Here is a 12,712-nt window from a genome sequence, read left to right as displayed (position 1 = left end):
TTCTAGAACACTGATCACCTCCAGCACAGGGCTGGTGCTAACAGAAGCACCTGAACGAACTGCCTTAGCTCAGCTGGACAATTACTTAGTTTTGAAACTCAGCAGAAAATCTGAGAAGCAGATGAAATTTAGCTATTGAAAGTGACTGAAGACCCAAAAGCATAATGACCACGATGATACTCCTGTTTACCAGTTGCTTTAGCATTGAAGTTATGTGTAGTGTGCTAAACTGTAAATACTTTGTACCCAGAAGAAAGGATCAAACTCACTTAAATTCCCTGCTGTGAACATTTCATTTTACCTAGTGATGGAAACTGCTACCCACAGAAATGTGAAATTAGGTTATAACTGTTTCCAATCTACATATGATTATAACTGAGTATATTAGCAAAATAACTGTTCTGTTTACGCTGATTTGCAAAATTAAAAATGCTTCCAATAAAGAAAGTGCTTTCTTACTTGTAACAAAAGCAGCTAAGTAAGATGACCATGACAATTATGCAGACTGCCATAGAAATCAACACTGCCATCCAACGAATGCTGCCATCAAAAAGTCCATCTATTTGACAAAAAAAGAAAAAAAAGGAAGAAAAAAAATAGAAAGGAAAAAAAAAAGAGAGTTTCCAAAGTCTATTAATTAAACATGTATTGTAAACAGTTTATTTAGGTATGGTTTCATATATTGTATATCAAAGTAAGTATTTATACCACAAAAGCAAAGATAAATTCATTTGGATGACAAAAAAAAAATTCAGCTTGAGATTTTGGAGTTATTGGTCTTGGTTGAGTCTTGCTAGCTTGTTAGAAAAGAAATAAAGGATTTAGAGAAGATATAAAGCAACAGTTAGACCAGTACAACTTGCCTAGCAACGAATGAGTAAGCACATGAAAACAAACTATTTTCACTGGGAACAACAGAAAGAAGAGAATGAATTTGCAATGAAGAGGTGTTAACAAGGTCTGAATAGGTTTTATTATGATGGCGTTCATAATGGTAAAAGCACAGCAGAGATTAAGAAAAACATTTTAAAAAGAGATCAGACTGTGGAAACAGAATAAAAACAGAAGATCGCATGCAGTCAAGAAATGAACGCACTAAGAACAAGAACAAAAATGCCATGAGTGACTGATTGAGGAAAAGATTAACTTGAAAGTGTCAAAAAAGGAAAACTGACAATAGAAAAGGAAGAGAAGTACAGATCTTCATATAAAAATAACTGAGTAAGGCAAAACCCAGATTTGTGCAATACTGTAATTACATTTTCCCTTATTTCTGTTGTTGATCAAGAACAGAACCTACACAGCACTTCCCAGCAGCGTGAACATAAGGAGGTGTTTACCTGTGCTATCAAGAGGGGGCAATGTTGGCTGCAAATCCTGATTGCAGAAATCAGTGCGGCAGCACTCAATCGTTCGGCGCAGCTGCGCTTTAGGTGAGTCCTGTTGAAGGAGAATTTATTGAACACTCAGATTTTAAAGCTAAAACAGGGACAGGAGATACTACAGCTACAACACAGCACAGACAAAAGTGTAAGCTATTTTATTTAAAAGGACTTCAACCACACCATTTAATGTATGAGATCACTCAGCAGTGGCAGACAGACAGCATCTAATCTCTGAGCCTACATTTCATCTTGCATTTTTTATATTTCATGAGATGTTTTTCAATTGTTGCACACAAACAGATGGTTTCTACTTAAGTTGCTATTTCATACATGGGAGAAGTCTTGAGCTTAGTCAAAACCAGTTAACCATACACCAGTTAACCATGCTTATTTAACCAGTTAAATAAATACTGCTCTTAGACCAAAAAAAAGGAGTGGCACAAAAATGAAATAGAAGTATGGCTCTGGTATAAATCTCATTTTTTCACCTTGCACTGGAAGTCTGAACCTTCATACTTCATGCAGCCAGAAGCAAGTGTGGGTTCTCCATGTTCATCCTCCTCAATGATAGCAAAGCAATGCCCATTAGTTCTGCAAGAAACATATCACGTGTGCTTTACCAGAATGTTTGTCATTTAATATTCAGCATTAGTTGACCATGAACCCATTAAGAATTCCTCTCAACACAGATACTAAGGAAAACAAATTTAGAAATAATTTTGTTTGCCAAAAATCTATTTACACTCATTCAAAGAAATGCAGATGTGGAAAGCATAATGCCATAAGGTACCCTGCATGTAGACACTGTGTGTTTTTAACTGATAGATTTATTATCAGCACAATGGCTGATCAGTTGCTAGGTCAGACAAAAATTAGTAAGGCATATACACAGTGCGCACACTAGAGGGCATTAAAAACCAATAAAAATACCAAGAGGCTTGAAAGACAAAATACTGGAACAAACTCAGTTCAAAACTGTTTGTAAGTTACTGCCTGTGTTTACATTAAAAAAGAGAGCAGTGTTTATTCTACCTCCTTGGGTTCCACAGAAACTGCCAAGTGACACCTTAGAGAAACTGAAACCTATGTTAAAGTGAAGACTCAAAGTACAGGAGCAAGAAATATGTTTTCAACTGTGTATATTAATTCCTAAGGAAGAAAACAGAAGAGCCTTGAACACGGAATTGCAAATGGAGAGAAAAAAAAAAGAAAAACAAGGACGTTTCAAAACATGAAAAAACCCACCTTAAGCAAGCACATAACCCATGCATGAGTCTGTTAGGATTCTTATACCTGTCAAAGATAAAACTTCCCTCCTGTCTCTACATGTCCACAGGTTCTTCTTTCTTTTCTCCTGCCTTTCTTTCATAGTCTGTAACTACTGAACATGTAACAAGAAGAATTCTCAGTAAATGTTGTTTACACTACCTTTTTGACTACTAGGTGAAGAAATAAGCAAACAGGTGGTCATGTCAGAAGCTTAAATTTGGGTCACTTAATACTCCCCCAGCTATAAAATACCACAGGGTTACTTAAAACCTCTGTCCTTCAAAGCAGTTGCTAGGCTTAAAATGACCAGTTGTAAATTGTTCTGAGGTGTGGTGAAAACAGAGATGACCATGGCTTTTAGCACTCACAGAACGTAATCAATTATGGTCAGATCACCTCAGAGAACCTTGGTCAGCCTCCAGAAGCAGTTTGCTCTCTCAAAATCCAAAATTATATTCTTCAAAAAGCCTCTCTATCCTGAATGCAACACTTACATGCATGTGTTGTTAATAGCATCATCTGGACAATGTCCTGAGCAGTAGCATTTAAGAAAAGGTAAGGTGTCCTCTGGAGCAAGTGTTACTCCATTTGCTTGTTTCTTTTGGTCAGAATTTGTCTTCATTCCTGTACCATGAAGCATGCTGTCTGGCTTTTGACCTGGACACAAAACATACAAGTTAGCATTTCTTTGACAACTGCTCAGGAGTTTTATAGGCAAAACATGACAACAACAGTTATAAATATAACTCAAGTATACAAGGCAATCTCCTCCCCTGAGATTATAGCAGAAATCTGAGTTAATAATTTTATTCTAGAAATACCCAGCTGACATATTTTGTACCTTAACAGCAGATCTTCTAACCATATATAATCAATATAAACAGAAATATATTTTCTATTTTCAAGGTAGGGCAGGAAAGCAGTGGTGTAACTGGTTAGAATTTTCTGAAGAAAGTTTCTCTCATTCATGTGTTCAGAAAACCAAAATGCTGATGGCTTGATAACCACAACAAGAATAATTTTATGCATGACTGAACATACTTAATATGCAATTTTCTAATTTTCTGAAGTAATTTTTTTATAGATTCACAGTCTCATAGAAGAGCAGTAATAACTCCAAAATCTCTTGGTTTTTTTGATCTTTGTATGCATTAGTACTTCAAAACACAGCTAAAGTAAATCTTGTTTGCAAATTAAATTTCAGTAAATGACACTAACATCCATCCAAACGAGCTTTCACAGAATAGAAACAGGGCTGCATCATGTTCCAAGCAGCCCTTAGTTTCTCAGCAGTAGCAGAGTTAAACATCATTCTCTCTTGATCATATTATTCAAGCGGTTTTCTGAATCTAGGCATTCAGAAAAAACATCCATTTTCTTCTTAGTGAAGAACATCCAGAATAAAAATGATGAACACTGTCTGCCTCATTGGGAATATGCTATGTGATTACTGTATCAGATGAGAATATCTTTACCCATCTCCTTCAGCTTTATCATACACAATTTTAATATCTTTCTGTCCACCACCTTGGCTCTAAATCCTCAAGGTATGAATCAAATACAGAGAGAAGAGATGTGAACAAGTTATCACTTGCACTGGCACAAATTACAGCAAGGTTCTGTGTGGTAACCCTGTTCTCAGTGTTGGCAAGATAAGCCAGCAGCCAGTCAGGGCCAGCAGAAGCTCCTATAAATTCAGTTATTCATAAATAAGTCACAATAGGTCACAATAAAAATTTCAGTTTTTCTAAGGAAAAGAAACCTGACCAGGATACTCAGAGTGTCTTCAAACAGATTCTTGGGCTTCCTGTCAAACCTAGCAAACATCAATTGCAGAGTGATGAGAACATTAGTGTCCTCTTGTACCTTGCTTGAAATATGTGCAGAAAAACTTGATTAAAACCTTGTGCAGACAGAGCTCACTGCATCACTCTGCTGTAACATCCACTGTGTCATTCGGACAAGTGCCAATTAAACACTTGTGAAATTTGATCCTACTGTACTGAAAATAGCAGACTTGCAGATTTCCTCATCTGGTTAATAAAGCACACCTAGTGCACTGTCCAATGCAGCAAAGTAATGCAACTGTGCTTCTTCTGGTTACAAATAAGAGACTATCCTGAGAAATACACCATTTACCCAAACACTGGCATCACAGAGCAGTGCTTTATTTAATATGTAGTCTTCAAAGAGTATTTCAGTAATGCCCAAGTTAGATAGTCCTGATCTGTACAGACTGTTCACAAGAAACAAGATCCAGTGCTAGAGTAACAGTAGGTTATTTAGTTGTTTCTGATTTAACCAAGAGGAATCCTGCACAACTGAAACAGCTCCTCCATCCACCCCCCTCTCTTTCTAGATATTTCTTCCCAGCATAAATTGAAAGGTAATTTGAATATTTTGCTAGAGACATCACAAAACATTCAGTATTCACATTTAAGAGATCCTTACCTGCTCAGAGAACAGGTAATTCTACTTAATATTTAAAGCAAAAGCCACTGTACAAAAGCATATGTACAAATACTGTCTTTCTGATTTTGTTGAATGAATACAGTATCTTTCACAATTGGTGTTATAAATCCCTCTTATCTTCAGGAACATTCCACATGTTAAAAATCTTTATGGTACTTTATGATCAGTGTCTTACAGTCACTTATCCATTTTCCTACCCTCATCACTGAATGCAATGTTTTTTCAGTTTACTAGATGAGCAATTCAAGGAACCCTTAAAGCATGGCTTCTCCTAGCTCAGAACAAAAAGAACAACATTTTTGTGCATGTCTGGCATCTTTTACAGCAGTATAATTCTCTGTAAACTAACACTGAAGCATGACTACAGGTATACCAACCTTTTATACTAAAAGTGACATGAAATACATTTTCCCCCTTCATTTATTAAGATGGATTGCATTACAAGATTTATGAAAAACACTTCCCACATAAAATCCAAAATAGATAACTGTGTTCTCAAAGAAATAGCATCTTTGTATTTTGTTCCATTTCTATAGGCAAAGATTTTTATTCAAAGCAAGAACAGACTACAATTTCATTATTTTTGTAATGTAAAACTCCACAGTAGCCTGCTTTCATCTTACAGGTAATACCTGAACTGCACAAAGAAAGGAGGGGGGAGAAATTATTTCACTCTTGCATTTTTACTTCCTAAGACTGTAAGCAGAAGTCCTCTTAGTGAGTACCCAGGAAAGACAACAGGAAAATTCTGAGGAAGTTTGGGATTACTTCACGAAAGAGTTTTTAATTGCCTCCACCTAGGATACCTAACTGTATCCTTTACTGCAGTACTGCAATTCATCCTCAGCACTTCAGGACTCATTAGAGCCCATCTGAAAGCTGCCAGGTATGGGGATGGGAGCCAAGCATGGAAAGACTTGGCTTCCATCCACCTGGGATGTTAAGAGGGCAAATGAAGGCCCTGAACTCACAGGATGCTTCATTGCTGCTCTTCCTGGTCAATAAATACTGAGTAAATGAACAAGAGAGAACTAAGGACAGGCCTAAAGAACATTTTGCTCCAAGGCTTATGTCCCCACCCCCAGAGCTCCAGCTCTCAGACATTCACACCACTGCATCTTCCCCTGGGAACAGGACAGGCAAAGGGAGGATCATGTTTTTGGATCTTGTGACACTACACTAGTTGATGATGCAATTAATCTCTTCTTTTCCATGACACTTGCAGTTGTCACTCTGCAGTACAGCTAACAAACATACATACACAAATCTCACATAACCTTCAAAGGTGTAAGTGCAGTGTATTGTGCACTGAAACACAGCACCCAGAGACCTCAGGCACAGCAAAGCTTCCTTTCCACTATTTCCTAACCTCCACCTGCAAACTGCACGGAACTCGTGAGGCAAAATAATACACATGATCAATAAATGAGCTATGACACACTGGTGAGCTTGTTCAAGATCCTAGATCACTTCCAGCCTGTTTATCCAGCCTTGAGAACGACAGTATCTTAGACTTCTAAACATACAAACTGCTCTGTAATGTGCATTTTACGGCATTACAAAGTTACAACATTCAACAAAACATCAGAGTAAGGGTGGAACATTCTCCTGACTTCACTGCAGTGTAAGACACGGATGAGAAAAAAGCTGATGGGACTTCAAATTCTGATTTTGTCTTCTAGTCTGCCCCATGATACACTGCATGCACTGTAGATTTCTACAAGTGTGAACAACTGTTACAGACAGGATAACACTTAAATGGTTTTCTGTTTAAAATTAAACTTTATATTAATAAAATAAATAAAAATTTCAAAAGCTAATAATAAAACAAATTGTTAAAACAGAACAACACCTTACAATGTATCATATCCAGCCTTGGATCAAAAATATAAATTATTCAAAGCACTGCTTCTTCCAGTCACAGAAAATAACTTAAGACTATAAAATGTATTTCAAAGAAGCACAGGATATTAAAAATCTCACCAGGTTAGAAATTTAAGTCTACTTGAAAGCACGCTTCAAATATGAATATTAACGTGGATAAATCTTAAAAATGTACTGTGCGTGACACTGCAGTGTTACTAATCACTAAAACCCAAGTTAACCTGCTTGCAACTCAATGCCAGGATACAGATATCATTTCATTAAGTCTTCTGATCTAAGAAAAGATTTGTGTGACCCATAAAAACCAGCTCTACGAAATGCAGAGACAGCAGTTAGTGTAAGAAGACAAATACAAAAGCCTAATGATGCCTACAATTTTTTACTTACTTGTATGCTCTCTTTCTCCACAAAGGAAGGTCCAATATGGCCTATAGCAGTCAAGTTGTTTGATAGCTTTCTGAGTTCATAATAGAGGTGTTGCACATAAAAACATTTCTATTGCAGACTACATTATCCTTTAAAGGGATTTGTCCTAGCAGAAGCACGGTGCTAGAGGCATTTCTTTCTAGCTACTCTGATCCATGCTTGTAAACTCCAAGAAATTCAAGATATAAGTAAGAAGAATCTTAGTCAGAAGAGCCCCTTCACCTGCCTTCCTGCTGGTGCTGATGCCACTGGGCTCTTTCCATCAAAGATGAAAGTTGAACCAGAGCTCTTTATGTTAGACATGCCTTCCTTATGAAAAAGGCATACCTTGACATTTTTATGTGGTAGCTCTAAATTACTTTTTCTTGCTTTAAAATGCAGATACAGCAAAATCCCCCACTCCAGTAAGCACATTTCACCTTCCTGCCTATCACAAACTTTCATAATGATTTAACATGTTCTGTTATGTGAATTAAACCTCAGTACAACTGACACAGTTTGAATACAATACTGGCACTTGCTCTTCAAAGACAATTTTTTTCTGAAATCAGAAAAATTGTATGAGTGCAAAAAAAGTATCTTCAATGCTTCTCCAAACTCTGTGTTTGGCATTGTAACCATAGTTCTCCCTGTAGTGCTTTCTTATATATCAAGGCTGTGATATCCAAAGACCAGGCATGTTAGAGGTAGCTCCATCTAGCAGAACTGGTTCCTAAAAATCACAGCATGTTCCCAGACTATAGAGGTTTAAAACCTTTCTCCTGTCCTTCCAGCTCTCCCAGGAGCTCCATCAGTGCTCAACACAGACAGGCAGCCCCTGCCTGCTCTGCTTCCCAGCCTGTAGTCCTCAGCCTCTGCTCCCACTTCCCTTCCCCAGAAGTCACTTCTGAAGACTGCTCTGTTCTTATGCACTCAATATAAAAGCCAGAGACTTGAAAATTTTGTTCATTTTTCTTAAAAAGTACACTGCATTCTAATTTAAATTAAAAGGGGTTTTAAAGAATAAAGTTACTTAAAACTAAATGCGAAATTTTAATAAAGAAATAGATCAACTTTAAATAATCCCTTGGAAGAATTTTAATCAGACAAACTTATAAGAAAATGGTTGCTGCCCATATTTTAAAGACAGATGCAGCCATTAATTGGGGAAATCACCAATAAACAGAACCAGTGTTTTCAAATAATGAATCAGCTACTGACAACTGTAATTTCCTTTGATAGATGTTAGAATTTTGTTTCAGATTAGTTTATACATTCAAATTCAGTTAACTACTTCACCTGAAATTGAGAAAGTGCATAAAGTTTTTAAAATATATCTTAATATATACCTTATCTATATCAAGTATTTGAATAAAAGTAATTAGAGCAGTGAACTAAAATCAACAGGTTTTTTTTTAGTTCACTAACAGTGGCAACTTTAAATCAATTTTAATATTTAATATTTAATATTAATGCTAATTATTTTTAAATTTGACTTTTAATATATCTTTATGCATATCAAGTGGCATTAATACATTTTTAGTCAACTAATTTACAAGGATTAAAATACTGGTCTTCTGTGGTGTCTCTGAAGAATACATAAATGTGTGATGAACCACATGGGAAGTAAACTGCCAGCAATGAAGAACCAAATTTATGAGAACATGTTTAAGTAGATGTTAAGCACTTTATTACTGTCACATATATTGATCAGGCATGCTCATCAATGAACTATAACAACAAAGAAATACTCTACTTGGAAATAAAAGTGGATCTCTGCATGAAAACCCTGCACTTCTGGGAAGACAAAACCTGTTTAGTGCAGCCACAAAAGAGTGGCTGAAGCCCAAGGCCTCTTGCCTTAGATCAGAAAAAGGAGGCGGACGAAGATGCAGAGCAAGTCATAGACTTAAAGCTACTGCAAAAGTCTTCCACAGCAAGAAAGGAAATACAAAATGTTTTAATTGAAGAGGTTGCTATTAAATCAGGCCATCTGCAACCCAGGCTTATTTCTGACTACTTCTCAAAGTAAGTGAAGGAGTCCCAAAGCTCCAAAGATACAACCCAAAGGGTAACCACTGGGTCCCTGTGCTGCATAATACCAACCTGAGACACTGCAGCTATTCACCCTAAAGTCATGGAACTGCCTCTGGTTTCTGCTGTTACTGTAAGAATATTTTCACAGTAATCAACACATGCAGCCACTTGCTTTTTCAAGTTACCTGTTAAGGAATCTGGTATGTATGTATACATGCAGCTATACAGACACATTTGTTTTTATCATTCTCTCATGTCTTGGTAAGCTCTGAAATTCCTAACATTCTGAAGAAGCCTCCACAAAAACCCCAAGAGAGCAAACCATTAACCTGGATGCCAGACACTTAAAGTACACACACTGGTTTCTACTTTATCTGCTTTTCCTTCCTTTTTCTGTAAATCACAAATTCTCTTCAATTCTTCCTAATGAATCTTTTTCTCCTCTGTTGATTGCTTTATGATGCATTTTTCCAACACCCTGCATATATTTTCCTTGTTGAAACTACTTTTTCAATGGTTTAAACTTTTCACTTTAGATTGTCTCTTTCCTATATTTTATATTTTTATTTCAAAAGCTTTATGACTATGATCTTAATTCTTTCCTCCCCCATGAATCTAGGGAAAAGCAGAGAGACTTGACTGGTTTTTTCCTCACCACCCCTGGAAACCAAGCATATTTTGTACATTTGAAGAAAAGCCCTTAGGCAACTTGCAAAGAACTAACAACATTTCAATAAGCTCAACTTTTCCATGGCTTTCAGAACTCCCTCAGTATTGATTTGAAAGTCAGGAAAATTTCTAAGATAAAAAAATTTCTTCTTTTGAAGCTGAAAAATAACTTTCAGTCTTTAAACTTAATTTATCTATATTACTTACTGTAAGTTATGAACTGTTATTAATCACTATGATCATGGAAGGAATTAATGTAATTTAATTTTAAGCCACTAGAAGACTTGTATATTTGTATTATTATTTCTATTTGAATCTAGAGAGGAAAAAAACTTCTTCAGTTGCTATTGCTTATTATTAAAATGCTAAATATTGGCAAATGCAGGGGAGTAACCATGACTTCAGCAAAAAGAACAAAGCATATTACTCCCAGACTCCTCAAGGGAACAAGGGAAGAAGCTGGTCTCCACCAGAAGCAGCAAGACTGCTTGAATACAAATAGAAGAAGCTCCACAGCAAAACATTATGTCTCAGTATTTTAGAGCAGAAGAGATCTCTGGAAGTCACCTGGTACCACTACCTGGTCAAAGCAGGACCAACTTCTCCATCAGACCAGGTTGTTCAGTCATTGCAGTAAAGTTCTTACTACCTCTAAGGATGAATATTGCACTACTTCCCCAGGCAGCCCCTGTTGTAATACTTCACCACATTCAGTCAAAATTTCTTTCCTAATTTCTCAATGAAATTTCCTTCAGTTTATTCCCATAACCTAATCTAAGCACCTTACAGCTACCTGCAAATATTTGTGAATCTATTACAGACTGCAAGTACACCCCAAACCGGGCTATTTCTGTCCAGGCAGATGTATCAAGCTCAGGCTTTGGAGAGACAGCTCTGCCATATCCTTTAATTTAATACTGCAGATTCACACCAGAAACAAAACAAAAAGATCAGCATTTGGGTATTTACCAGGCTTCCTCCTCTCTCCATTTTAATGGGTTCATTGAATTGTTATTCTTGAAAGTAAATAACTCACACAATATCTCAAAATCAAGCACTAAGCAGTAATTGATCTAAGTATGGAATGAGAATATAAACCCTTTTATACTCAAGTATTTAAATGGCAGTACCAAATTAGTTTTCTCTATTTTCTGAAAATATCTGAAAATACTTAAACACAGGAGGAGTGCACAGCTGGGACAGCAAACACTCTTACACAGAGACCCAACCAGGGATGTATATTTTCAATTCAACCCAATTTGACAGAGGAGTTAAAGTTCTAATGATAACTGGATCTCCAGAAGTTTTTTGATAATTGGTGTATGGAAAGACAACAGACATACAAGTGAGTATCTTCACTAACTGAAAACAAGGGTATCTGTGAGTAGTCCATGGCCTCACCTTGGCCCATCAAGTGGGCACAACAAGTTAATTTAGATTAGTTATGACACACTACCTCTAGGCTGCTGGGGGCATCAAAAGACATGGGGAAATGCACACTGCAAGTTCTTCAGTGGGTCAGGTTAAAGGGAATCAAATCACACACAGAGGGAACTGAAATTCAGAAAGTCAAGCCTTCACTTCTGCTGCTCATCCAACTTGCTCTGTCATGTACTAGGCATTTCTGGTATTGTTTCTTTTTAAGTGTTTGCTAAAATAGACCTAATCTATACTACAATGAATGACCACTAGAATGTCCTTCTTTTTAGGGAAGCATCCACATGGCACATCAGGCCAGTAAAGTCACCTGTCCACAAAACAAACTCCAAAGGAAAAAAAAATCCTACTTCAACCACTGGAAAATGCACAACTCTGCTACAAATCAGAAAGATAAGCTTATTTTAACTAGCTGATATTTACCTTGAACATGGAGAATGATAAGCAGATAGGCTCCAAGCAATTGCTCATGAACTCTCAATCGAGTCATTGTTCACTTTTAATCCTTCCTGTGCAGGGCGACCGGCCCCTCTGCGTGACAAATGCTAAGCTCAGTGAAGCCTAATACAGGATTCAGTGCTTGACTGCAAGGATGCTTCTGGGGCTTTTCCACCTTTGTTTCCTGGAAAATACAATAAAACAAAATGGTTAAAACCTTCAAGTATTTGTGAAACAAGAAAAAATCCTCAAGATGGTCATCATGCTGAGCATAACCAACAAACTCAACCAAAAATCCCTGTGTGTTTATTAACATTAGTATCTAAAAACATTAGCTATGTTTACTATCTAACTGAATAGCAGGGTTCTTCTGAAATATAAACTTTTGGTAACAACCCACAGGGATGTTTTCATATTCCTATTAAAAATATTAGATATGTCAACTCACTGGTCACAGAGGTATAATTTTAGACTTGCATATAGCTGTTAGAGGCAGTATTCAACAGATTTAACATGTAAATCTGTTTGAAAACTATTTTCTTTACAGAAATTAAATCTTCTTTAAATTATTTCCCATAAAAATTAAATGCAAGTGGTGACTTCCCATAATACTGGGGGGGGAAGCAATAACACCATGTTAGGCCACTTGTTGAAAACTGCTGGTAGAGAAGCTTTATCGCAAAAAATCCCCAGCCTCTCTGCTGGATGAAAACCAA

The 12,712-nt window shown here is 36.7% G+C and overlaps 1 protein-coding gene across 2 annotated transcripts in view; it reads right to left on the bottom strand.

Moving 5' to 3' along the window:
- Positions 1-12,712, bottom strand: part of BMPR1A (bone morphogenetic protein receptor type 1A) — a 73,785-nt gene that overhangs the window by 9,260 nt on the left and 51,813 nt on the right. For both annotated transcript variants that reach the window (XM_058028924.1, XM_058028923.1), the window contains 5 exons: positions 11,982-12,180; positions 3,149-3,311; positions 1,874-1,976; positions 1,341-1,440; positions 460-559 (listed from right to left, as the gene is read on the bottom strand). In XM_058028924.1, coding sequence (XP_057884907.1) covers positions 460-559; positions 1,341-1,440; positions 1,874-1,976; positions 3,149-3,311; positions 11,982-12,048 — 533 coding nt within the window. In that variant the 5' untranslated portion in view covers positions 12,049-12,180. The remainder of the gene's footprint in view (positions 1-459; positions 560-1,340; positions 1,441-1,873; positions 1,977-3,148; positions 3,312-11,981; positions 12,181-12,712) is intronic.

Source organism: Melospiza georgiana, chromosome 8, assembly GCF_028018845.1.
Source record: "Melospiza georgiana isolate bMelGeo1 chromosome 8, bMelGeo1.pri, whole genome shotgun sequence".
Classification (NCBI taxonomy): Eukaryota; Metazoa; Chordata; class Aves; order Passeriformes; family Passerellidae; genus Melospiza; species Melospiza georgiana.
Note: the sequence above shows the minus strand (reverse complement) of the source record. Positions and strands in the feature narration are given on the sequence as shown.